The following is a 24185-nucleotide window of genomic DNA, read 5'->3' as shown; positions in this document are numbered from 1 at the left end:
TGGTTCTTTTTCCTTTTTGCTGTTGTCCCTTGTCTGTTCCAGATGATTCCCCCGCCTTTTCGAAAGCAATGTTTTAGCTATGTAGCTGTGCAGCTAGTGGATCAGATCGGATGATGTCAGTGTTGAGCCTTCTAGTCTACTGCAATACGGATGTCCTTAATCTTCCCCCCCGACCGTTGCTTGATATCAGCAATTACATCCTCCAAAGGTGTTACATATATCAAGGAACCCTTATCTGCTTGCTGTGGCGTTTGTCCCCTAAACAACAGCCCGACAGCCCGGCCATTTTGGTCCCACACCACCGATCCCGAGTCGCCAGGCGACGAAAAACGACCAACTATATCACTGGTCTTGACAGCCGAGATAAAAGCAAACTCTTCCGACATTCGCGGACCAGACATGTGTTTATCTAGAGAGATCTTGATGTCCGACTTGACGCAGTTAAACTTGCCAATAGTGAACCGTGTGGTAGCGCCAACCTTGTACACGGTATCGCCTTGCTGGAGTCCGCGAAGCCCTGCTTGGGGTATCTGTCCGAGGCCTGTCCCAAACGTCTCCGGGTATTGTAAGCCTTCGTTTGGGTACTTTTCCATCCAGTCTTCCATGGATGGGAGCTTGTTCTTCCCTACCCGGGTTGCGTCGAGCGGCAAAACCAATCCCCAATCTAGGCGGCCGTTGTTCCTAGTCCGTTTTGTGAAGCCCGAGGCGCAATAGACGGATCCAAAGACCTGTTTGTTCTCGTCGAAAAATGCGACGACTTGGTCGAGGTCGTCCTGCAGTTTTCGTGTCGGCTCTCCAGGAAAGCGGCCGAGGATGTCCTGTGCGGATTGGACGGCACTGTTGTGCTTCAGTCTGGTTGGGTGCTCAACCCTGGGGGCCGATGGATGCCAGCCAACACCTTCCATATCCACTTTGAGGAGAGTTGAGCCCTCAGCTGGTGATAACGGGACGGCGCCCCCTGGGATAGCGTCGAGTTTGAAGCCACTGTATGCCGGCCGAAGGATGTGGTAGTTGGTCAGGGCGACCTTTGTCCAGTCCGGAAAGTCGTCGGATTTCATCTCCAGCCAACAACCCAATGTGCCGACGGCGGGAGACCTCGTCCGACCGTCATTTGCTGTGATGTAATTGCTTGCGCCGATGTCGTCCCCAAGATCAACCGCGGTCTTATATGGCGGTTGTGGCAAAATGTTGTAGAGTCGTTGTTCTTTCTCCCTATCCTCTTCGCTTTGTTGGGACGGGGTCAACGGGAAAGGGAAGCTCTCGACAATGTTGTGTTCCAAATGGAGGCGGAGCTGGGCGTAGTCGAACTGCTTGATGTACTGCTCTATTTCCTCAACCGCAGCTGGCCATCTGGATTCGTCCGAATCGTAATCCACTGAGACGTAAACCGTGGTTGGATTGTTCGTGGGGATGGGGGAGAACCCGAGCTGGAAAAGGCCAATTGTGGTCGTATGCCCTCTCGTGCCACCCTGGCTCTCCATAATCTGGAACACCCGGTCTTTGATTTGTGGCCAGTCTTTTTCTAAACCCCTGGCGAGTATCTCCGCCGGGACTGGCCCCAAGTACTTCTTGGGCGTGAGCTCCTCGGCAATCATCTCCACGGCAATATCGATATCGCGGAGTTTCTCGCGTGTAAGCCGCTTTGAGTTAACGAGCTTCTTCACCCTCCGTACCACTGTTTCCCAGAGAGCCGAGGATCCGTCTTCCCACCGTGCCACGATGAGGATGGTTGACTGGCCTTCGGTAATCGTGTTGCGCCACCGTTGGCGCTTTGGACGAGTCGCGACGTGAGCTCGACAGCGACGACGGCGTCCTGCGCCCCCTCAGCGAAGAGGATTTCCTCGGTTTCCCTTTCCAAAACGCGGTGCCCGAGCTCGTCAGATATCAATGTGCATCGCTCGTCCCACCGGCTGAATAGCGGGAGCGGAAGTGGAGGCGGCGCCCCGACACGGAAACGAACGTTGGAGACATCGAAGTCTCCGGCCTCGCCAGAGTCGGACGAGGTGGGCTGCATGCGGCGATACCGCGAAAGGATGGGCTGGGCGAGCATGGCGAAAAGAAAAAAAAGAAAAAAAAGAAAGGAAGAAAAAGAAGAAAAAAAACAAAACCGACTTGGGTCGGCGATGTTGTTTGGGGGTGGAAACATCAAGAGGCGTTAAGTGGGGGGATTGGCTCCGATGCAGCGGTTTAAATAAAGTGTTTAAGGAAGGGGCAACTATTAGGTAGGCCGGCGCCACAGATCTCGATAAGAACAACATTGAAGCTAGTATACATTTAGATACAAGGCCACCTCCACAGACTCAATCCAGTTATGTACTCTTTCGGTTCCCATTACTCCCCATTCTCTTTCCAACCAAATCGCAACCACGTTCACCGTGTTCATACAAAAGCTCAACACACGGCCCGTTTCAAGCAGACGGCGAGAAGATCCACGCACAGAAAGGCCCCTCGTGTGCCGCTTACGCACAGTGTAAGGGGGCTCGCGAAGAAGTGCCCGTAATCGATAAGAAGCAGCGCGAGCTCAAACCTGCTCTGTGAGTCTACGTGAGACCGGGAGGTACCAGAAGTCGACCGACATGCTCATCACCTTCGCCGATATACATTCTAACTTAAGAATCGTATTTCGACTTCATCGAGCCGATTCTTGGCTCTTTTCTTTGTTTTCTTTTCTTTTCTTTTTTGTTAAAAAGGGTCCTTCTCCTTCTCCTTCTCCTCTTTTTCTTTTTCTTTTTCTTTCTCTCTCCGAATACCTAAACGACTAAATTGTTTCAACGGCATTTTCAGCGTCACATTCACGGACAACCGCTACTCCAAAAGAACCCTTCTACATGCCGCATACGTTTTCAAGCAGCTTCATTCCGAATCCATGTCACCAGCCTTAACCGGCCTGAACAGATAACTACTTCATATGCGCATGTGCTAAGCCGCACATCAACATAACTAACATCCAGACCAGTGGTATAACCAACGCGGCAACCCCCTCCTCCTCAAATCCCACCTCTCTCTCCCCCAACCCAGCCCCATCCCAACCCCCACCCTCAAGACGGCCGCCGCACCTGCACCTGCACCTTCACAAACCCCCCACCCTCGCCCTCGCCCTCGCCCTCGCCCCCTCCTTCCCCACCCCCAACCCCCGAGAGCCGCGCCGCCGCTGGCAAAGACGGTCCAGGCTGTAGAAAGCTCGCGGGTGAAGTCGGCGTAGGAGGGGGGTACTCCCCCCGTCGTCGCCCGTCCACCGTGGTAGTGCTGCTCACGCCGCTCCTTCTCTGGCTCCTGGTGCTCTTACCGCTCGGGCTTCGTGGTGAGGCGGGTGGTTGGAGGTTTCCTGCTCCTTGTCGTTGAGATGATGGCGGTGGCGGTGGTGGGGGTGCGAGGTATCGGGGGTGGTGGAGGGGGGTGGTGGGGAGGAAGGTGCTGTTGGTGCGGCGGTCCTGGCGGGTGACGAAGGTTGTGGGGATGGAGAGGATGGAGGAGTCGGAGTCGGTGTCGGAGGGGGTGCTGCTGCTGGCGCCGATGGTGATGTGTGGGAGGCTTTTTCGGCTGGTTCCGGTTCCGGTTCCGGGTATGTGGGAGTGCCGGAGTTGGTTGAGCCATTGGGAGAGTCGGGTTGTGGGTGGGATGACCTTTTCGGTGGTGGTGTCGGCGGTGGTGTTGAATAGCTGGGGCTCTTCCGCTGTGAGCGGCCCTGCTGTCTCGTGTTTGGTGTGGTGCGTGGGCTGTGGTGTTGCTGGTGTGGAATCGAGCAAGCCCTTCTGACCTGAGTATTTCTTGGCTCTTCTCCTTCGGCTACGAAGCACAAATAACACCGAGGTGATGGTGAGAAAAACAAATGCTGTCGAGGATCAGCTCTGCTCCCAAGTATGTAGCATAGATACCTGGCAAGACAAACGCACCTAGGAGGCCAACCACTATCCCTGCTATTTGGCCAGGACGCAGACCATGCTCGTTGGTTGAAGCTTGGATTGGTGGGATACTTGATGTGGTGGAATATGCAGCTGTGTTGCAAAGTCAGCTATACACGTAGCTCAAGGATTAAAGGGGTTCATACCTCTGTTTGTCGATGACTGCGAATTGCTTTCGATGCGTGTCGTACTATTCCCTGTGGAAATACTGGGAATTCTGATACTACTCGCTGACGTTCTGGTGCTAGTAGTCGGGATTATGCTAGTGGTCGGGGCTATGCTGGGGGTCAGGGTTATGCTGGTGATCGGGGTTATGCTCGTGGTGGTTTGTATGCTCGTGGTGGTTTCGGCACTAATGGTGCTTTCGTTTGTCGTCGTGCTGGTTTCCAAGGTAGATAGAGTTGGAGTTTGAATGTCACTTTGAGTTTCGATATGAGAGGAAGTCTCTGGCGCCGGCGCTGATACTGAAGAACGCGACGTCGACTCAGGAATCTCCACGGAGGGGCTAGTCGTGGGGAGATCCGACGTCGTCTCGTTCGGGGGTGGCGGTTGAGTTAGGGATGAACTTGGGGCGATAGCCTCCGAAGTCGATATTGGTTCGGGAGGGAATTTGTCTGGGTCTCCTTTCCCTTTGCCCCTTCCTTTGCCCAGTCCTGGGCGATCATCCCCTCCATCATCATCTTCTAAAAGAGACTGGACACCGCCGTTCCCGTTGTTGGCAGGAGCCGGCGGTGAAAGAGACCCCGTCGATCTTCTACGCTGTGAACGGCGCCTTATGATGGTGGATTTCATATTTGGGAGTTATTGACACGTCCGTCTGGGGGTAGTGCCAGTGTTGGTAGGGTATCTGATCACCTGGTGGGCAACGCCTTGCCTTTGAACACCGACTGCCAACGATGAGAACTGGACTTGAGGCGGGAAACTTCACGGAATTGGCCCACAGGACTCGTCAGTGAGGTGACTTTTCTCCACATCGTGGAATCGAGACTTCCAGTCAAAAAGCCCGGCGAGCTGTATCAGACTGAGCAGGGGAGGTGAGGGGGCCCGGGGGTTTCAACTTGGCGGAGCTAAGAACTACAAGACATGCATGAAACCCCAAACGAAACGGAACTCGAAAACGAACTTAACTATTTTCCCCGGTACACCGCCTCAAAGTCGTAACCCTTTCGATTGATTGGTGCGCGAGCAGTATGTTTTAAAAAGTTGTGGAATTCAAAGTTGGCCCCCCCACGGTTAAAAACGTCCCAGGTGGTGATGGTGTTGCACTACGCTATGACATTTGTGAGTAACTTCAGATGGTTTTCTCTGGCTCGGTAAATCAATGAAGACATACTTGATGCTGTTAATAACGAGGCGGTGACAACGCCTGCCCCAGCTTATTGGGTTGGCTTTCCGTGCTTACCTACTATCAGCATCGTATGTACATCCATCAACATCGCCGAGCAGACGAGCTACTAGTCCAACAGATCGGCGTAGTCGGCGGCTTGCGGAAACCGAGGTATAGGGTTAAGCCGATAACATTAGGATGGAACCTTACCTACCTAGGTAGGTAGACAAGGGTTCAAGAAGCCGCTTAAACGATTGCGGTGGGGTGAACGACGGTGATGGCTAATATGAAACATCGTAAAAAGCCGTTTCGGAGCAGTTATCTCTAATAGATACGTGGTATCAATTTCTCGCTATTGACGCAAACTGTGTGCGTTCCAGTGTTTTACCACGCTTACTTGTCCTTATCATGACCATGCCCTTCACCACACCCTTCTACTACCACTACCACTACCGATCCAACTGAGGTCTCGGGATCGGATTCCCCGGCCTCAGCTGGTAGATCATCCCGTCGTATTGCCCATCCTCCCGACCATCCGATCCATCCGGTCTCTCTTGGGCCGCGAACGAGACACACAAGAAAGGCAAGAGTTATGAATCCGACTGTAACAATAACGTTAGCTAACGCAGTTTCCACGACGGAGGCAGTGAATCAAGACTTACTGCTGCAACTACCACTATACACCCACCCCCCGAGGGCATACAATCTATTCCCAACCGCCGTGCCCGTCAACTGCCCCGAGAAGGCGGCCACCATGTAGGCCGTGTTGACTCTGTTTCTGGCCAGGGGCTGGATGTCATAGACAGCCGCGCGGTTCCTAATCTGCGTGAACTGCCCACCAAGGTCGATAGTAACCGCTTGGATTACCGGCCCGGCAACGTAAAACGTCCCCGTGAACGTCCCGACCACCACACCGACCAGCTCAACCGACAAGCCCAGGATCGCCGAGGCCAGCGGGACAACCTTATCAATGACCAACCGGCTATAGACAGGCGCCGCCAATATCACCACAATCCCAATCAACCCAAACAACCCAATCACCATACTCCCATACTCAAACGGCGGACTCGCCAACAAAAAGCTCAGCGTCGTCCAAAACGACGTAAACACGGCACTCAACAGAAACGCCACCACCGCCACCTGAAACAGCAACGGCTCGGTAACCAACAACCGCCCAATCCCCAGCAACATCCCCGGATACCCGCGCAACAACCACCACCACCACGACCATCCACCAGCACCCCCTTCCCCGGGGTTCTTACTCGGATAATCCGGCAACCACCACCACAGCCCCGCCCACACCACCCACTGCACCCCCAACCCAAACCAATACACGCCCCTCCACCCCACCGTAATATACGCCGCCAGCACGCCCGACAGCAGGCGCGCGACCAGCACGCCCAGGGACAGGCCCGAGACGATGATGGCGAGAGAGCTGGCTCGGCGGTGGGGCGGGGCCAGGTCGCCGACGAGGGGCAGGAGGAGTTGCGGGGTGACGGTGGTGAGGCCGGTGAGGAAGGAGAGGGTTTGGAAGATGGGGAGGGGGGGGGTTAGGCAGAGGAGGAGCCACTGGTTTGGTGGATGGTGAGTAAGTGGGTGAGTGGGTTGTTTGGGTGCTGGGTTGGTTGTTGGGTTGGGCGGGGGAGGGAGGGGGGGGGGGGTTGCTTACGAGGGTTGCGGTGATGGCTACGAGGGTGAGGATGAAGGGTCGGCGGGGGAAGATGTCGCCGAGTGGGCAGATGAGGATCAGGCCGCTGGCGTAACCGGCTTGCATGAGGGTGGCGACGGAGGAGGCCTTTTCGAAGGTTACGTTGAAGGTCTCGGCGATGTGGTTGAGGATGGCTTGGTTGTAGTAGAGGTTGGCGACGGTGAAGCAGGCTGCCTAGATAGGTTGAATGTGAGTGTTGTCTCCCTTACACGAGGAGGGGGAACACTCACAAACGAGAATAGCATGTTCAGCCATATGGTAAACTTGGGAGGGTTCTCGGGGTCATAGCGAGCTGGTTTGGGCTTCCACTCCCACGCTCGTCGAAGAGCACTCCGTTTGGTTGACTCTGGAACATCCGGGGCCGCAGTATCCTCAATGGCGCTTGCAGTCGGTGTGGTATGATTGCCGGGCTTCTCATCTGTTTTGTTTCTAGGTTGCGGAGTCCCTTTTTCATGCTGTCCATCGTCGGGTCCGGGATTTGACCCCAACCCCTGATCAGGTCCGGGGGTCTGTTGTGTCTTTTCATTCGCCATGTTCATGCGGTGCCAACCACCTTGTAAAAGAGTGTATTTGTATTGAAAGCCGTAGAATATGGCAATTAGAAGTGGTCGGTTTTCGGGACTGCCTAATTCTGACCACCCTGCCTGGTTGACCCTGCTTGACACCGCTCGGCCGACCCTGCCTCGAGCTTGCCTGCTTAGCTGACCATGCTTGAGTCTCTGGCTGACCCTGCTCGACCACATGGTCGCCCCTGGCTTCCCTGTTCATACGCAATGCTTTTTCAGAACTGACTGTCAAGCCATAAATGACCAAAAGTCCTCTGCCAAAGCTGGAATCAGCCACAAGGACGCCAACCAATCGAGCCACAATTGGAGGTCATTTCGGCAATCTGAACTGTCCGAGCCCCGACTGACTTCAAGTGTGCTTACCCTGGTAATTATTTCTTCCTGTACGGTGTCGTCTTTTCTTTCACAACACCAAACCCCCGGTTGTTGCCACTTTACTAATACCATCATGGACTCTCACCTCGCTGTGATCGGGTTCGTTCTCAGCAAGATTCCCGTTCTCTTCAAAACCGTCCTATTCCATGCCTTGTCTCTCAGCCCAACATGCCACAAATGGACCCTCCGCACCGAACTCATCGTCACAATGCTCCGCGAATTCATCACCAATGCTCCGCCCTCGTCGATAACCAAGCAGCAGGCCATGTTCCTCACTGACAACGGCGTAAAGGGCCGTTTGTGGGTTAGCAAGGCTGCCTTCCCCGCGCCACCGGGGGCCGCCCTCCAAAATAGTGTATCCAAGGCTATTAGGGATCTAGGGGCAGGCAGCGAAGAATATACGATGCCTACTCTGCAAGCTGTGGAGGGCGAGTGGGTCGGTTACCGCGCTGGCGTCAAGGCAAACACCCCCGAGCCAACGGGATTGTCCGAGAGGGAGAAGTACGAGCACCTCGTGGGAGACAGGAAGACGGACACGACACTGCTCTACTTCCACGGTGGATCCTACTATCTCATGGACCCAGTCTCCACACGGCCCCTGATGGAGAAGTACGCAACTCTCTCAGGGGGATCTGTCTTTTCGGTACGCTACCGCTTAGCCCCTCAAGGCCCATTCCCGGCTGCGCTGCTGGATGCCCTGGTCGCGTACCTATCCCTGCTCTACCCGCCCCCAGGCTCCTTTCACGAACCCATTCCCGCGTCGCGAATTGTCCTAGGTGGCGACTCTGCCGGCGGAAACCTGGCTTCCGTCCTCCTACAGACGCTCCTCCAACTCCACCGGGATGCGCCCGCCGGAGAACCGCCCACCGTCACCTTCCACGGCACCACGGTACCGCTGCCGCTACCAGCCGGAACCACGCTGAGCTCACCATCCATGGACTTGACACGCTGCATGCAGGGCGGCTCCGAGGTACAGGCCATGTGGGACTACCTCCCCCCACCGTCCGTCTCGCCGGCGCGGTCATCCCCTCCCTGCGCGATATGGCCGTCCGACCCCCCGCGCGCCGACCTCTTTTGCGAAGGCAGCGCCCTCTGCCACCCCCTCGTGTCCCCCCTCGCAGCCCCTTCGTGGGCGGGCGCGCCGCCCATCTTTATCGTTTGCGGCGAGGAGAGACTCGCGGACGAGTGCAAGGCGTTTGCGCAGAAGGCCGCCAGGGACGGCGCGCGCGTGGTCTGGGAGCAGTACGAGGCGATGCCACATTGCTTTCCTCAGGTGCTCGAGGGGAGTGTGGAGAGCGAGGCATGTTTTGCCAGTTGGGTGAAGTTCGTGCGCATGGTTACCGTGAAGCCGAGTGAGGGGGCAACGGGAGGGGAGTTCATCAGCGCGAGGACCCTAGAGAGGACACCGGTTGACGTGTACAATCTCTTGGATATGAGCCGGGAGGATATCCTGGATTGCATGCAGCGTGCACGCCAGGCAATTGTGGAGAGGTTCACTAAGTCCATGGCTTCTTAAGGCGGTTCTTGTCACCGCTCTGCGCCTTAGATCAAGGATCAAGGTACCTAGACGGGGTACCTAGCATGGTAGTAATGGGACACCACACAACAGACGAAACCGTGACGACAACCCTGGAACTAAGTGAGCGCGAGCCGTTTCTCCAAGAGCCATCATGTGGCCTTTTCTGTCAAGGTACGGCCAAAGCATGCATTATGACTTTGATTATATCGTGCCAGGAACCAGCCCAGAGAGGTACCCAAAATTCAAATCATCCCAACGCCTAATTAAAGTCAATCATGCCGCACATGCCCCCTAATTGAAGCCATGGTGATCATAAATCGTGGGCATCTCAAGCCCCTCCTCCTTTTCCTTTCTCTTCTTCTGGATCCTCCACAAGCAGAAATAGACAGGCACCAGGACGATGATGACACCCACTGCCAGCGCCACGTAAGCCAAGATCAACACCATCCTCTGCTCGGAGAGTTTCAAGCCCCTATTCCACGTTAGTCCAACTCACATCCACAACCCCCAGAAGGTCATCAAGACTTACACCCCAACGTTAACCAGCAAAAGCACCCAGATGACCCTGCACACCCATCGATGGACCACGCCCAACATACGTGTGCTCTCGGGGGGCTCTTGACCACGCTTCTTAGCAGAGCGCTTGATCCAGGACAGACCAATGCCCCAGAAAAACATGAGCGTCAGCGCAACAACCGTGAGCAAGCCCAGCACCTGGTGACCGGTGCGAAACTGCTGGGTCTACAACAACACAAGTCAGCCATCACCACCACAAAGAAGATGGAAGAAAAAAGAAAAACTCACCACCACATGCTCCCTCCCCACAATCATCCCCGGCACCATCGCCCCCACCACAAACGCCACATACACCGTCGCGGTAACCCCATGCACCCACGCCCAACGACTCCCCAGCGCCCCGGCAACCAGCGAGTCAAAGGGCGCCACGGCCAGGGCCACGATGGCGTACAGGATGCCGTGGGCGGTCGCGGCTTTGGCGTCGCCGCTTTTGTGGAGGCAGAAGGTCGTGGTTGGGGGGGTGGTGGTGGTGGAGGAGGAGTCGCTGAAGGAGAGGGTGGCATCGGGGGTGGTGGTGTTGGGGTTGGGGGTGGAGGCGGAGGGGGGGATGCCGCCGGGGAGGGTGGCAAGGTTGATGGTGAAGCGGCCTGTTGTTGGGGGGTGGGGGTTAGATGGGTTGTTTATTTGCTTGGGGGTTAGGTTGGTGGTGGGGGAGGTAGGGAGGGAGGGGAGGGGGCGTACCGTAGGCGGAATGCCGGCGGATTCGCGCGTCTAAGTCGTCGGAGCTGAGGTCGAGGCCTGGGCCGACGGCGAACATCATGGGTGCGGCCGCGTCGGACTTGGTGAAAGACTGGCAGCCGCGGCAGGTGGCGTTGACGATCATGTCGAAGTTGTCGTTGATGGTGGTTTCGTGGATGGTGAGTTTGGTATCGGGGGAGTGGACCGGCTCCGTGTTGCCCCTAGCGATGGTGTGAGTTGAGTGAAAGTTGGTGAAAAAGGGGGGTACTTGCGTTGATCTGCGCGGACTGACTGTCACGCCTGCGATAATTCGGCGTTAGACCCACAAGCCGTGAAGGAGATGGATGCGGGTGGGCTCACCCTTGTGGTCTGCAGACGGGTACATGACCAGCATCAAACCATCTGCCATGGATGTCCCGAACCCGATGGCCGTGTACTGATACCAGTCCGGCGTTATAACATGAAAGTTGATGTCATCGGAGTCAGGGGACAGATTGAAGGACACGATGGTGTCTGTGTCCGGGACGAAGAGCGTTGAGACAGCTTTCTGTGCCCCCACGAGTTGGAGTTGTAGGGTTATTATGCCTTCCCAGCCAGTGTAAGCGACGGGGCTTTGTTGAACTCAAGACACCACTTACACAGGACCAGGCATTGCAACCACCCTCCGATGTTCGAATGTCGCCCGTTTAACAACATGTTGAATAAATGGGGCTGCTTGAAGTCCTCCCAACCCAGCTCAATTTGACAACTGCCTCGTCACTTGTGAAGATATCAAAGGATCAAGTGTTTGTGAGGGTGGTATATGCCCGATTTTCAGCAACACCAACACGACAACTGCATTAATGAATGGCTTCTAAGGGAACAAGATAAAAAATCATGAATTCAGGATGAAGTCCATATCTTTGGGAGAACAGAGAAGACACCCCGACATGATTTACCACCGCCACCAAGTCACACGGCAAACCGGTAGCACGGCACTAAATGCGGACTCTGGGCATGCCGGTGATGGTCTGGGCCGGGCGCGTAGAGATGGGGTCCGGCGGCAATTGGTCCTGCAAGCGCCCAAGCAGATGGATTTAGCCAATCAGTGGCAATCACCCTTCCCACAAGTTAAAAATACACAGACTCTCTTCTTCTTGCCATTGATCGGGTGTTGGTAGGTTTGAGGAGAGTCGCATTGACCCTACTTTGTATACATCGCCCGTCTAAAGTAAATATGGATGGATGTTCAATGAAAATGTATTTTGGAAAAGGTGGAGTTGCCGAGCCTTGGGCTGCCCAGGGTTGTTGGTGATAGTGTACTTGGTGTTGGAAGTGCCCGGGTTAGGGTTGTTACGTGCGTTTGGTTGCCTGCAGCTTGGGTTGGCACCTGTTGTCATTGTCATTCACCCAGCAGCCTCTCTGTTTTCATGACCAACCCATGGCTGCCGCCGTCACCGAAGAACCTCCGAATTCTGGGAATTCTCTCTTCTTCCATCGCAAAATGGCGCTAAATCGCATGCTCATATCGTTCAATTCCAAATGTCCACAGTTCGGCACGTGATGTTCTTCCGCCCGAATGCCCTCACAAGTGGTACATACACGCTGTACTCGGGATGATGATGAACACGATCAAGTGAATCCGGTTTGGTGTTGTGGTTCCCTCTCGCCCGGCCGACCGTGTTCTCTTTGTCCGGCACAAGCTTGCTCGGAACCGCTGGTCGCAAATGCGATTGTCGCTGATTGACTAGACCGACCATCCATCCATTTCGCCCTCGGCATCCAGAAATTCAGGCCCTGCGAAATTGCTCGCTGCCAATTGCTCACCCCTAAGCTGCGCCGCCACGACCCGCCAATCGCGCCATATCTCGGCCGACTCTATCTCGAACTGCCGGAAATGCCCGGCAAGAATAGGACCGAGCTCGGTGAAGATGATGGGCATTATAGCGACCCCCTGTTCTCTCCAGCGCTGCCATCATTGTCGCCGTTGCCGTCGCCGTCGCAGTCAGTGGCCGCCACGAAGCAGCTTTCGAAGCCCAAGGTTGCCCCCCCACCACAGTTGCCGCAGGTGCTTGTAATCTGTAGGAATAAGTGCGCTCCCTTCCTGCCTACCCTGTTGCCTCGCTACCCCTGCCATTGGTCGTGTATCCCACTTCCTTTTGCATCGGTTCAGCTTCTTGCGCCCGCTGGACTTGCTGTTCTTGCCCCTTTTCGGTGCTGGCAACAGACTACTAACTTGGATGCCGCAGACATTGGCGGTACATATCGTCCTTCCACGGACCATGGCTCCAGCTACCCCCCGAGGTTCTCGAGACCATCGCGAATGTAAATTACAATGCCCCAAGGCCGCGGCCCATCGACCCGTCCGTTTTCTTCGATCTCGTCAAGATCAGGCGGCTGGTTGACGAGGCCACTGATCTCGCCGTGCGTGCTGCCAGCGGCGTGGCCACCCTGGGACAGCGGAGCGCTCCTCATCCCGCATCCATGCTAGGTTTCGGCTTTGGTCACCGTCCGCCGCCGCAAACGAAGCTCAGTTCGGAGAGGAAACACAGGATGAGGGAGCAGGCGACTCAGAAGCTGATGGAAGCCTACTGTCTGGACGAGATCGCCAGCAGCGTTGCCACGATGCAGGGCGCTTCTACCCTTGAGGAGGTGGCGTCCCTGGTGCTCCAGCGCAACCCCCAGGACCCCGCCGCAAAATATGTCCACTTCTTCCACGAGAAGATCCCAAGCCGCCAGCTGGTCGAGTGCACCAGCATGACGCCGCTCAACGAGGTTGCTGCCGTGAAGCCGTCCGACCCAGCGCCACTGAGGACTCGGGCCATGGTGCGCGTCCTCAAGGGGGATGACCAGGGCGCAGCCGACGACTTGACCGAAGCCCTCAAACTCCATCGACTGTACGGGCCTTCGCATGCGTCGCCGAAATCGACTCAATTGTCGGAGGCTAGTCGAAGGCAGGAAGACATCATTTTAAAGGGGCAGGACCAACCAAGCAGTCTTGAGATGCAGTTACTTTTCCAGAGGGCCGGCATTTACTTGGTCATTGCCTGCCGCCACATTCCCGCCGCTCTCGGGGAGGACTTGGCTACAGCCGAAAGTCATTCTCCTGGCGGTGCCCAGGCCGGGGGGGCTGGGGGAAAGCCCCAACCTATGCCGGCCGGCAAAGAAGCACAGAGCAGAATGGATGAAGCTAGGAAGCTGGTGAGGCAGAACGCAAAGCGGGCATTGCGGGATTACACTGCCTATCTTTCTCACTTCGACTATTCGCCAGACCTGCCCATCGAGCACGCCGAGGATTTCACGCGGCGGGTTAACTCTGCCGTCAATGGCACCAAGGCACCACGGTCCCACAGCCATGCATCTGGGCCACGCTCGCCTCAAGTCAGAGAAGGCGAAGCCGTGGCCATTCCTCACCGTGTCTATGCGTTATCAGACCTCTTCACATCCTCGCAGCCCGCTGGCCTCCCTCCTTATCCCAGCACGGAAATGGTCACGGCGGCCCGCGGGCCACCACCCGCTGGCCCGATACAAACCACAACGGAGACGCTGACGTGCCACCCTCTCCTCGCCGACGCCCTTCACGCTCTTCTGCTATGCCACTGTCTGCTCCAGACATCAGCCAAAGAGCTACTTCGCCACGCCAACATGGTAGCCCGCCTCACCCGCCTCGCCGACGGCTACCCCGTGTTCCAATCCAGCCGATGCCCTACGCGAGCCGACTGGATCGAAGTACTACGAGCAGGCAACAACTGGATCAACCTGGCCGGATCATGGGAGGATCTCTGCGCACCAGCGCCCCTCCCGCTCTTCCAGTCCACCGGAAACGGCTCCACCCCCGTCCCCATATCCCCGTCGCCGGCCGCAAAAAACGACTGCCTAGGCATCACCTCCGACCCCTCAACAACGCTTGCCACCACCACCAGTGGCCAACCCGAAAGCCTTCCCCTGTCCCCCGTCGACGACGACAGCCGCTCAGACGACGCCGCCCTCCGTCTGTCCATCCGCGCCCGCCAAATGCGCGCCGAGCGCGACTACCGCGTCCACAACGCCGCCCTCGCCCTCGACGCCCAGTGGCTGAAAGGCCAGCTGGAAAGCCCACCCACCAACACCAACCCCACAGCCGCGATTGACGCCGCACCCCCCACGGAACTGCCACCATCACGCCCGGTTGCCGCGCCAGGGTCGGGAGCCATGCTGGCCGGCGGCCTCCGCGGTGCGGTGCCGTCCTTCGCGCCCGAGGATAGGGATTTTCACCCGCTCTCTAGCCAGCGTGCGGGTGCGATAGCCCGCTGGGTGACGCAGGCACCGGCCCCTAACGCGGCGGCTGGTGTGGGTGAGGGGTCGAAGAAGCGGAGGAAGAGGCCTGTTAAAAAGGCGACGGTTGGGGATGGTAGTGGTGGTGGTGGCGGTGTGGTTATCGCTACTTAGTGCATGTGCATCTGGGGCTGGGGATCCGGAAGGTACGGGTGTGCACACGAGCATTGGATCAGGTTAAGAAGAAGGTGGGCAAGGAATATGGCCTGTATATCCTGAGATCTGTCATATATATTGCGGTATATGTTTGTTTGCATCAGGATCGTTCATGTCAGCGTTGTATATCATCATGAGAGCACGGCGAGCGAATATAACTGACACTATGTTTTTGGAGACGAGTCCATTGGCGCTCATCCTCCCGTTCCGGCGATCAAACTTCCATAACCTCTCCCTCATATCCCGTCGTTGTTTGTTACTGCCTGCTACTCGGCGATAATTGGGCAGATTGTTTCGTATTCGCCAGGCAATAATAGTTGCACAACGAGACACGGGTCCTGACCCCACAGGCAGGAAACAATATCTCTGCATGGCCACCGGTTGAGAAGCTGAAATGCGAGTGGGTGGCAGATACAAGCTATTAATTGACAGATCTCCCGCTTTACTTGCACTACAGCTGTGGGTCGGAGGGTAAAAAAGCCGAACTCCAAGTGCAGGTGACAAATCCTTTGACTGGAGGAACGAAAAGAAAGCCATTCGGAAGCCCAAAGTCTGTCTTTTGTTTGACTCGGCTTCTTTTATGTGATGTATTTTACTTAGTTCTTCTTACATTTTTTTTCCCTTCGTTTCCTATACTTCTTCCCCTGCTCCTGATTTCTTGCTCCCTCTCGAGTTTAGCTTTTTTTGGCCTGAGGGTGCCGCCGTCTGACGCCTCGCTCGTGTTATGTTACGGTACATGCAGGGCGCAGCAGCAGCCTTCCTTCCTTTATAGGTATTAAAACGACCGATCCCCCTTTGCCCATGGCAATCACCAACCTGTTAGCTTCTTCAAACATTTCATCATTTCCATGAAATCTCCACCACCACTTTTCGCTGCTAGACCTTGTCTACCACAATCGGACACATGTACATGCCCATGAGACCATGGCGGCTTCGTCAAAAACCTCACTTAGCCCGCTCGTCCTAGAATCCTCTAGCCCGCGATCACTGTCGCCCATCATTCCATCGTGGACTGGACGGTTCCGAGGATGGTGGGCGCAGGCGTGGCGAGATGTTCGAGCTGACTTGAAAGCAGCGAGCTGGCGCAATGCTTCGCTATGGCTTATTTTATTTGTGTTCATATCAGCCCCTTTCACTTGGCTACTATATTTCGCTATTCTCACAACAATGTTCTCGTTGTCAGATGACATGGTTTATCCTGGTATGGATGTGTTGTGTCTGCCAGACGGCTCGTTCAGCATAGACCCCAGCTTCAGCTACTGGCAGATGTCTGGCTTTTTCCAGATCACGCTACCGCTCTGGCCGCATTTTACCTTCTCTGAGGCCAAGGTCATTGACATCATCTGGGATCTGGTGAGCAGACAACCGAAATAGGCGTCGTCCTGTGTCCTGTCTTCGTCGGTTGCTGTGGCTGATCATCGCCCTAAATCAGGCCGTAGGGAAAGGCGGACAGGCCGTCTTGGCTTTCTACTCGTGGAAAGCCTTTTCTACCTATGTCAGAAGCGCTATGCATGCAGGCCCTGTTACATACAGCTCGTTCTTCGCTATCTTCCTCGAGAGCGAAGCCTCGTTGAGATCCACATATCGGATCACACGAGACTTTACGACGAGGCGAGCGCTCCCTTCGATACTGGCCATGACGTGTATTATTGCGGTCATGGTCTTCGTTTTAGCATGGCCGACCCTCGCCAGTGCTATGACTGGTTATTCGCCGGCTCTTAGGCCCTTTGTGCTTGATTATGAAAATAATCTCATATCTTACTCGAGTTTCAGTCCGGTAGCTTATGTCATACATGATGGGTGGCGGGTTAACCTCACCGGAAATTACCTTGTCTCCTTCTACCAAGACACCAATACTGATGGCAATGGAGGTAAGCCAGTCAAACCCGTTCTACTCATTCGGTCTAAATCCGTTGACCAAAAGCAAAGTCTATATGGGAGGGTCAGACAAACTTATGATTTCTCCTTGCTGGTATAACACGGGGGTGCCGGGGTGTCGTATCTTGGAGTCCGTCGCCACATGTACGTCAAGGATGAAGTGCTGGCTTGGAGCTGGTCTGATACCATACTAACTACCACTCGACCTATTACCCAGATACTAAGGCATACGGCTTTCTTGCCCTCGATGCCACTGGCAACCTGAACAACATCAAGACGACGTGGACGGACCGAGTCATCGAAAAACCAGCTCTCAACATTTCTGCTTTCTATATACCTTCGGATGCTTACTACGGAAACAACTGGGTCGACCCTCGAACAAACCAAACCCCATACGCTACCTATGTCAACCAAGTTTTCATGACGCCTACGGGCAATAGGACATACAATTTCTCCAGCATTCAGGAGAGAGGCAGCTGTCAACCCTTTGATAATAACGTAAGTCAAGAGAAACTCCCTTTCACTCTCCCCTGCGCACCTGGCTTACCTTGCTTACTTATGGGCGGCAGACATATCAATGGGGTTTCTCGTTCGTGCAACTGTTCATCGTCATGTCACTGCTGTTTCTCTGGTTCGTCGCGGTGTACACGATGTGGCTACGGGGCTATCTCGAGTTAAAGCGGCGGCAAGGGGACGAAGCGCCCACCAGGTACCAAGCCGTGCTCGACCTGGCCGAGGCCCTCAATCACGAACTTGACGGCGTTGATGAGGCTCCCAAGGTCCCGACCAACCGAGAGCTGGAGCGCTGCATCTCGAAACAGCTGAACGGGGGAAGAGTTGTCGTGCAAACCCGGCCACCCTTAGGGAAGGGGTACAGTTTCTGGAAGGGCGCGTGGAGCTGGATCAAGAGGGAGAAGTGGTGCTTTGCATTGGCGGTCTTGGTCTCTCTCGTCCCGGCTGTGGCGCCGTGGGTTCTACCGCTGGCTTTCTTTGTGCCTTTCTCTCTCAGTATGATCCTGGCGCTCATCATTGGGCGGAGTAGGGAGAGTCGAGAGTTGATTGGCATCCTTGGTTTGATTCTTTCCCTGATCCTCATGGCGAGCGTTGGCCCAGTGCTACCGGCTCGGGTTTGGGGTGGTAGCTAAGAAAAGAGAGTGTTCTACGTGTAACTGGTTGCCTGTGAGCTCCTCCGGCGCCACAGACTTGATACATTCTATCAACGCATCCAACACCTCCTTCGCACATTCAAACTCTTCATTCCAGCACTTCTGTATCACCGGACCCTCTACATTGCCTTCCACACACGGAAACTCCTCCCGCGCATACCTCGCCTCCACCTCCTCATCGTCCAGTTCCTCAAAAGGCCGTTTCCACGCCGTAATTTCATAAACCGCCGACCCCAACGCAAACAGCTCTCTCTTAACCGGCGGCCTATCCACAAAGCGTCTCCCACGCAGCGGCAGCTCATACCGACTCTCCTCACAAAACGTCTCCTCAAACCCACGGCCCTGAAGCAGCGACGCCCCAAAATCACCCACCTTAACCCGCCACCCCTCAAACAAAAACAAATTCCGACAACTCAAATCACAATGCTGCACCCCCCTCGCATGAATGTACTCCACCCCCCTCGCCACATCCAGCACCATCCCCAACCGGGTCTGCGGCGACGGCGGCTGCTCAGGATGTTCGGCAATAAACTGCCTCACGCCCCCCAGCGGCGCCAACTCCAGCCGCAGCGCGTGGACACCAGCGCAGAGCTCCTCCAGGCCGAAGCACCGCAGGATGTGCGGGTGGTGGTGGTGGTCGTCGCCGAGGTGGGCGTAGATGGCGGCTTCGCGCGCGAGGTCGGCTTCGCAGGGTTCGCGGGCCAGGTAGGGTTTGCCGTTGCGCCAGACTTGGTGGCTCTTGAGGACGGTTTGGTGGTCGGTTGTTGTCACGTAGCTGGTGGCGCCGAGGCCGAGGAGTTCGTAGGGCATTGGGGGTGGGGGTGGTGCTTGGAGGGCGGGGGAGGACGAGGCTCTGTTGATCACTCGACTTGCCAATTCCCTCCCTGGTACCCGCCAATGATAAAGATGGCGGGCGGTGTTGATCTGTCTTGCGATGGCGGCGCGGATGGCCAAGGTCGACGGGGTCGTTTTGTGGCAGCCGTACGTTAATGAAGGTAGGCAGCGCGCGCAAGTATGTGGGCGAAGGAAATGGAAAGTGGTGACAACAACGCACACTGGGGTTGGCGTGAAAGGTTCGGTGTTCAGGACACCACAGAAACAGTGAGAATGATGGGAGAGACGAACTGTGTGTACAGGCGGCAGCCCCACTTTTCCGGCTGTATAGGTACTTCAACTCTTGGAGGACTACATCTCTACCATACTGATGTGAAGCTTCGTTGCGGTTAGCATTTCACATCAGAGCACCGGTCACTAGCATTCTGAGACCAATCATTGTACAGGGCATTACTCATCATTATTTTCTAGATGTATAATACATAGCCAACAGATTTCACTGCTCGCTATGCAGAGTGGAGATGTGTGTAAGTCTTTCCAGCCGCAAGGCCCGGACCGTCCGCCCAGAAATCCGCTTCCTGTCCCGCCCGTCCGGATCCCAACCGAGGCCCGTTCCATGCATGCTTCCCCGCCAGCACAAAAAAAGAAAAAGGAAAAAAAAAGAGCACAACCAAGCCGCCCGAACCGAGCCTCACGCACACGTAGTCGGGGCCCCCGGTTAAACTCTATCCGATAAACGCCCCCGCTGCCCGACCGATATCCCTCCCACCCATTTTGATATCCCGAGCGACATGCGAAACAGAGACAAAAGAGATAAGAAAAAGAGACTGCCCGACCATCTCCCGTTTTTTTGCCTGCCCCGGTCCTTCCCAGTGATAGTTGATTACCCCATCCCAACCTATACAGCCCAACCGCCGCCAGTTTCGTCGTCGCACAGGGGGTATCATCCAAAACAAAGCGGGCTAGGCTGAAACGTGGGAAAATAGACCAGACAAAAAAGGAAAGTAAAGGAAAATGAGAAAAAAAGGGAGACCGAAGAGAGAGCTTACGCTGCCTCGGCGATGTGCGGGCCACCCAGCAACTCCAGCACCTTGTTGACCACGGCGCACGGGTACCCGCGGGTGAGCATCTCGCTGACGACAGCCTTGGCGCCCTCGCGGTCCTGGACGGACAGGAACGCCCGGGTCATGGCCTCGTAGGTGCTCGGCTCACGCCGGGGGCGGCCGAGCGCGTTGTAGATGTCCTCGGCCTTGCCGATGGCGTTCTCGGCGGCCCAGCCGTGGATGAGGGTGTTGGCGATGTAGGGGGTCAACCCGATGTTCCGGGCGCGCATGTCGGCGAGCACGGGCTCGGTGGCCTGGACCTGGTGGTTGGCGACCATGGCTTCGAACAGGGCCTGGTAGAGGCAGGGGTGCGCAGGGACGATGCGGTCCTTCATGACGGAGTCGAACACCTTGCGGGCGCCCTCCATGTCGTGGAGGATGCAGCCGCGGGCGTGGATCAGCGACGCGTAGTGGACGGCCTCGGGGTGTTGACCGGAAGCACGGATCATGTCGAGCACTGCCTCGGCGGCCTTCATGTCCACAGGCTCCAGGGTGGCGTGAGTGTCGACGAGGAGCTTGAATGTATGGGCGGTCGGGGCGATGCCCTTCGCGTTCATGCGCTCGTAGAACTCCAAAACCTTGGCCTTGTCCCGCTTGGTCGTCAGGAAGAACTGCATCATGCTGTTGTAAGGGGCGGGGCGCGCCTTGTAGTTGGGCATGGCCTCCATCTCGTCAAACAGCTCCTCGGCAAACTTCTCGTCGCTGACACGGCAGAGCGCGTTGACGATGGTGCCGTACGTGACCGAAGTTGGCTTGATTCCCAACCCGCGCATCTCAGCGAAGTAGAAGAGGCAGTCGTCAATGCGGCGTGCCTTGCCGAGTTTGCCGATCAACGCGTTGTACAGGAAAGAGGTTGGCTCGACACCTTCCGTCTTGGCACGGATGAAGATCTTGACAGCCTCGGAAGCCTCGTCGACCGTCTTGCCAGAATCCCGAAGCGTGGTGATGTATAAACCGTAGGTGTTGGCTGAGGGCGTGGCGCCCATGGAGAGCAACTCCTGATGGTAGTCTTCGGCCAGGGCTTTGTGGCCTTGGTTCAGGCACGCACCGATCATGGCATCCAGAATCGAGGACCAGCCGTAGCGAACGACGGGGTATTGCGGGAGCGGCGGAACATCGCTGCGGGCCATGGCTAGGACCTCCTGGCAAACATCGAACTTCTCCTCCTTGCCGGCGGCTGAGATCAGCTTCGCGTACACAATGTAGCGAGGATGACGGCCGGCACGGCGCACGTTCCGGAAGCGGGAGAGCGCTTCATTCAACTTGGACTTGCGGCCAAATGCGCCCTCCAACTCCTGCGTGATGAGGAAGGATCCTTTCGCGTCGGTGTTATGAGCGTATGGGTCGAATGTGTTATCTTCTTGGTGGGCAGCCGCGGGTGTCTGAGGATACGGTGATGCGGGGAACGACTGAGAAAGCTCGGGTGCGGCGACGGAGGCGGTCCGAGGATCGGCGATGCCCCGGAGGGCCATGAATCTTGAAATGAATTGGACACCTTCCTCGATCTCGTCGGTGAGCTGCGAGTTGTGGTCGCGGATCCGCTGGAACATGAACTCAGCCTGAGTGAGGCCGTCGAGAACTTGGCCAGTACCGATCATGGCAACCGCGTACATGGCCGTGGGCTCAATGAAGGACGAAGTCGGCTTGACCTGGGGGTTGCAGAGAGCATCCCAATACCGAGCAGCGGCAGCGACGTCGCCCTCACGAACGCTCATGGCAAGCAGAGCGGCGGCGGAGGAAGCAGCGGCAGCGGGGGCCACGTTGGCGAAAGCAGCCACGGCAGTCTGCTTATCGCCACGGTCCGCTGCTACCGTTGCGAGGTCACCCATGGCTGAGCTTCTCGCTGAGCTCTCGATCTGCTGAGCCCAGTGAAGGGCTTCCACGTAGATTCCACGGTCGATGAAGCCCTTGACGAAGCCACCAGCGATGATGGCGTCCTTGATATCGGCGGGCTTGGCATTGTACTCTTGTACAATCTTTTCGTAGAACTTCATAGCACCCTCGACCTTGTCCGAGACGATATAGGCGTTGATGACAGCAGCGTAGACCTGCGCGTCGAGGCGGTCGTTCAGGGTTTGGTCACCCTTGTCGTTCGCCATGGCCAAGTTGCGGTACTCGTTGTAGCACTCAACAGCGCTGACGAGGTCTCCGGAGCTGGCAAACGCGGTGATCATGGCAGGGAAAGTGGCCGCAAAGGCGACGGTCTGGCTGGACTCCATGTGCTCAAAAAGCTTGAGCATGTCGGAAATCCGGCGGGCGTGGGCGCAGGCCGAGATCAGCTGGTGGTATGTTTCGGACGAGTACGACGCCTTTTTCGCCGTGACCGACGACGCGAACAGCTTCATGGCCAGGTCCAGGCGGTCATCCTCGACAAGCATGGCGTGTTCCAGCTCATGAGATGCGAACATGAACTTGCCAGGCTCGTCCATGCCACCGAAGCGCAGCCGCTTGTCCTCGAGCACCTGCTTGAGCGAGGCAATCTCGAGGGAGCGGGACGCGAGGAGGCCGACGAGGATGTCGTACGTGTCGCTGTCGGGGGAGACCTTGCGGCGCAGCATGTCCGCGTAGACATCCAACGCCTTGGTCACAATCTCCCACTTCTCGAAGGGCAGGTGGATGGCGGCCATAAGCAAGGCATTGTACGCCGACGGAATCGGGTGGACACCGCTGACCAGCATGGCCTCGAAGACGGCCGGGATCTCGGCATATCGTCCAGTCCCAGAAAGCTTGGCGAGATGGTCGGCATAGGTCTGCGACTGAGGGTCAATCGGAGGCGTCAAGGGGGTGCGAGCCACGCTGGCAGGAGTCTGAAGGCTGGAGACGGGAGAGGCAGTCCGCGACCGAATTTCTTCGGCCAGCTGCTCTGCCAGGGCTGGTGAAGTTGCGCGAAGAGACTCGACTTTTTCTTCGAGCTCCTCCAACTCTCTCCGGGCCTCGATCTCCCGTTCGATGGCGGCATCGATGTGGGCCAGCGCTGCCTCGGCCTCGGGCGGGACGGCCGGAGTTGTCGAGACATCATCGTGGGTGGCAGATTCCTCGGCGTCGAGGGCGAGGGTCTTGGCATCGGAGCCGACGAGGACGGAAGCTGTTGACGGCTTCCACTCGATGGGCTTCGGGAACTGAAACTGGACCCATTCCTGTTCGATTTCGGTGCCGTCCTCGGACTTTTGCAGCTGCTCGAAGTAGGCATCCAAGCCGCCATGGTTCCCAGCTTTGTCCGGGCGCTGCTCTAGCGAGCTAGCAGCCGGGAGACTGGAAGAAGTGTGGAAGGCGGACTGGAGCCCGAGGCTAGAGAGACGGCCGACGCGGGCGACATTGCGCCGCCGCGCAAACGACGGCCGGTTCTGTGCGTTTAGAACATGAGGGTGAGTGGCAGCGACGACCGATTGGGCGTAGCCGTGGGTGAAAGACTTTGTAAATCCTTGTCGGATAAAGCTCTGGAAAACCGACGAGTAAACGGAGGGCATTTAGGAAACACCTGGGTGGAAGGGGTTCTAACCGGAGACGGGTTAGTTAGCGAATTGCTCTGACGTAGTCGTGAACGGTCCGTCTGTTGTTCATGCCACACTCGCAAGGAACGAGGCCATGGCACACCCGACTCGAGCACACTAAACTAAAATGGTGGAATTGGAGTAAGGACGGACGGTGCATGGGTCAAGACTTACAAGGGAAGATTGAATGATGCGCACTTGCAGGTTCATTTGACGACAAGGCCGTCAAACAAACGCGCTACCTGGAATGGTGATTCTAAAGTTTGGGGGTTTAGAAAAGTCAAGGCAAGGGGAGGGAGGATGGGAGTGTGGGAGTGTGGCTGTCAAATATGGACGGGGTTACGCAGCTCAATTGTTTCTGGGCCGGAGCTAAAACGGATTGGTGGGCGTGGATTTCGCGCGAAACTTTTTCTGCCGTGGCGGGTGGACTCGGAAGCTCACTTAGTCAGAGCGGCGTGCGCCCAGCAACCCCAAACCGGGCAGCTCCATGTTGCTTCACACGCAAGGAAGCTCGTGGTTGCTGGGTTTTAACTAACACGGTTTTCTTGCTTTCCTTCAACGAGATTCCGGAAGCACTGTTCCATGCGGTATTATCCAGTCATGGACACAAAAT

General features: G+C 56.4%; 9 protein-coding genes across 9 annotated transcripts; 4 read left to right on the top strand and 5 right to left on the bottom strand.

Moving 5' to 3' along the window:
• Positions 1-131: 131 nt before the first annotated feature.
• On the bottom strand, positions 132-2050 carry F5144DRAFT_612140 (uncharacterized protein; the record flags this gene model as incomplete). The annotated part of the gene is made up of 2 exons (XM_066791712.1): positions 132-1675; positions 1711-2050. The coding sequence occupies 2 exons, from the start codon at positions 2048-2050 to the stop codon at positions 132-134; spliced, it is 1884 nt and encodes a 627-aa protein (XP_066642619.1).
• A 1765-nt stretch (positions 2051-3815) lies between these two features.
• F5144DRAFT_571257 (uncharacterized protein) lies at positions 3816-4423 on the top strand. The gene is made up of 3 exons (XM_066788820.1): positions 3816-3832; positions 3894-3995; positions 4049-4423. Exon 3 carries the CDS (start codon positions 4081-4083, stop codon positions 4312-4314), a length of 234 nt encoding a protein of 77 aa, XP_066642618.1. The 5' UTR covers positions 3816-3832; positions 3894-3995; positions 4049-4080; the 3' UTR covers positions 4315-4423.
• Positions 4424-5615: 1192 nt separating this feature from the next.
• F5144DRAFT_532211 (major facilitator superfamily domain-containing protein) lies at positions 5616-7470 on the bottom strand (the record flags this gene model as incomplete). Its single annotated transcript, XM_066786960.1, has 4 exons — positions 5616-5831; positions 5892-6798; positions 6899-7111; positions 7168-7470. The coding sequence occupies 4 exons, from the start codon at positions 7468-7470 to the stop codon at positions 5623-5625; spliced, it is 1632 nt and encodes a 543-aa protein (XP_066642617.1). The 3' UTR covers positions 5616-5622.
• Positions 7471-8086: 616 nt separating this feature from the next.
• On the top strand, positions 8087-9394 carry F5144DRAFT_592482 (uncharacterized protein; the record flags this gene model as incomplete). The annotated part of the gene is made up of 3 exons (XM_066790366.1): positions 8087-8487; positions 8613-8848; positions 8961-9394. 3 exons carry the CDS (start codon positions 8087-8089, stop codon positions 9392-9394), a joined length of 1071 nt encoding a protein of 356 aa, XP_066642616.1.
• A 147-nt stretch (positions 9395-9541) lies between these two features.
• On the bottom strand, positions 9542-11344 carry F5144DRAFT_220118 (uncharacterized protein). The gene is made up of 7 exons (XM_066783128.1): positions 11290-11344; positions 11012-11198; positions 10924-10951; positions 10655-10872; positions 10202-10560; positions 9927-10138; positions 9542-9869 (listed from the first exon to the last, which is right to left on the bottom strand). Exons 2-7 carry the CDS (start codon positions 11058-11060, stop codon positions 9689-9691), a joined length of 1047 nt encoding a protein of 348 aa, XP_066642615.1. The 5' UTR covers positions 11061-11198; positions 11290-11344; the 3' UTR covers positions 9542-9688.
• Positions 11345-12039: 695 nt separating this feature from the next.
• Positions 12040-15473, top strand: F5144DRAFT_571247 (uncharacterized protein). The gene is made up of 2 exons (XM_066788819.1): positions 12040-12721; positions 12880-15473. The coding sequence occupies exons 1-2, from the start codon at positions 12528-12530 to the stop codon at positions 15056-15058; spliced, it is 2373 nt and encodes a 790-aa protein (XP_066642614.1). The 5' UTR covers positions 12040-12527; the 3' UTR covers positions 15059-15473.
• Positions 15474-16870: 1397 nt separating this feature from the next.
• F5144DRAFT_219916 (uncharacterized protein) lies at positions 16871-18345 on the top strand. The gene is made up of 4 exons (XM_066783127.1): positions 16871-16971; positions 17025-17122; positions 17196-17476; positions 17548-18345. The coding sequence occupies exons 2-4, from the start codon at positions 17035-17037 to the stop codon at positions 18121-18123; spliced, it is 945 nt and encodes a 314-aa protein (XP_066642613.1). The 5' UTR covers positions 16871-16971; positions 17025-17034; the 3' UTR covers positions 18124-18345.
• Positions 18196-18954, bottom strand: F5144DRAFT_462647 (kinase-like domain-containing protein; the record flags this gene model as incomplete). The annotated part of the gene is made up of 1 exon (XM_066784984.1): positions 18196-18954. A coding segment is annotated over one exon (759 nt), but the record flags the coding sequence as incomplete, so codon positions are not given.
• Positions 18955-19868: 914 nt separating this feature from the next.
• On the bottom strand, positions 19869-23810 carry F5144DRAFT_219904 (uncharacterized protein). The gene is made up of 2 exons (XM_066783126.1): positions 23747-23810; positions 19869-23575 (listed from the first exon to the last, which is right to left on the bottom strand). Exon 2 carries the CDS (start codon positions 23546-23548, stop codon positions 20024-20026), a length of 3525 nt encoding a protein of 1174 aa, XP_066642611.1. The 5' UTR covers positions 23549-23575; positions 23747-23810; the 3' UTR covers positions 19869-20023.
• Positions 23811-24185: the final 375 nt, after the last annotated feature.

This window comes from Chaetomium tenue, assembly GCF_020726465.1.
Source record: "Chaetomium tenue strain MPI-SDFR-AT-0079 chromosome Unknown F5144scaffold_4, whole genome shotgun sequence".
In the NCBI taxonomy this organism is placed as follows: domain Eukaryota; kingdom Fungi; phylum Ascomycota; class Sordariomycetes; order Sordariales; family Chaetomiaceae; genus Chaetomium; species Chaetomium tenue.
Note: the sequence above shows the minus strand (reverse complement) of the source record. Positions and strands in the feature narration are given on the sequence as shown.

What these genes read in the sequence shown, in the direction of transcription:
- F5144DRAFT_571247 (XM_066788819.1), top strand. Translation starts at nt 12,528, where the DNA reads ATGCCCGGCAAGAATAGGACCGAGCTCGGTGAAGATGATGGGCATTAT. An exon ending in CTTGTAATCTGTAGGAATAA is followed by an intron (nt 12,722 to 12,879) that starts GTGCGCTCCCTT and finishes TGGATGCCGCAG; the next exon opens with ACATTGGCGGTACATATCGT.
- F5144DRAFT_220118 (XM_066783128.1), bottom strand. Translation starts at nt 11,060, where the DNA reads ATGGCAGATGGTTTGATGCTGGTCATGTACCCGTCTGCAGACCACAAG. An exon ending in CCGCCGGCATTCCGCCTACG is followed by an intron (nt 10,561 to 10,654) that starts GTACGCCCCCTC and finishes CCCCAACAACAG; the next exon opens with GCCGCTTCACCATCAACCTT. An exon ending in TGGGGAGGGAGCATGTGGTG is followed by an intron (nt 10,139 to 10,201) that starts GTGAGTTTTTCT and finishes GTGTTGTTGTAG; the next exon opens with ACCCAGCAGTTTCGCACCGG.
- F5144DRAFT_219904 (XM_066783126.1), bottom strand. Translation starts at nt 23,548, where the DNA reads ATGCCCTCCGTTTACTCGTCGGTTTTCCAGAGCTTTATCCGACAAGGA.
- F5144DRAFT_219916 (XM_066783127.1), top strand. Translation starts at nt 17,035, where the DNA reads ATGGGAGGGTCAGACAAACTTATGATTTCTCCTTGCTGGTATAACACG. An exon ending in CTTGGAGTCCGTCGCCACAT is followed by an intron (nt 17,123 to 17,195) that starts GTACGTCAAGGA and finishes CCTATTACCCAG; the next exon opens with ATACTAAGGCATACGGCTTT. An exon ending in GTCAACCCTTTGATAATAAC is followed by an intron (nt 17,477 to 17,547) that starts GTAAGTCAAGAG and finishes TATGGGCGGCAG; the next exon opens with ACATATCAATGGGGTTTCTC.
- F5144DRAFT_571257 (XM_066788820.1), top strand. Translation starts at nt 4,081, where the DNA reads ATGCGTGTCGTACTATTCCCTGTGGAAATACTGGGAATTCTGATACTA.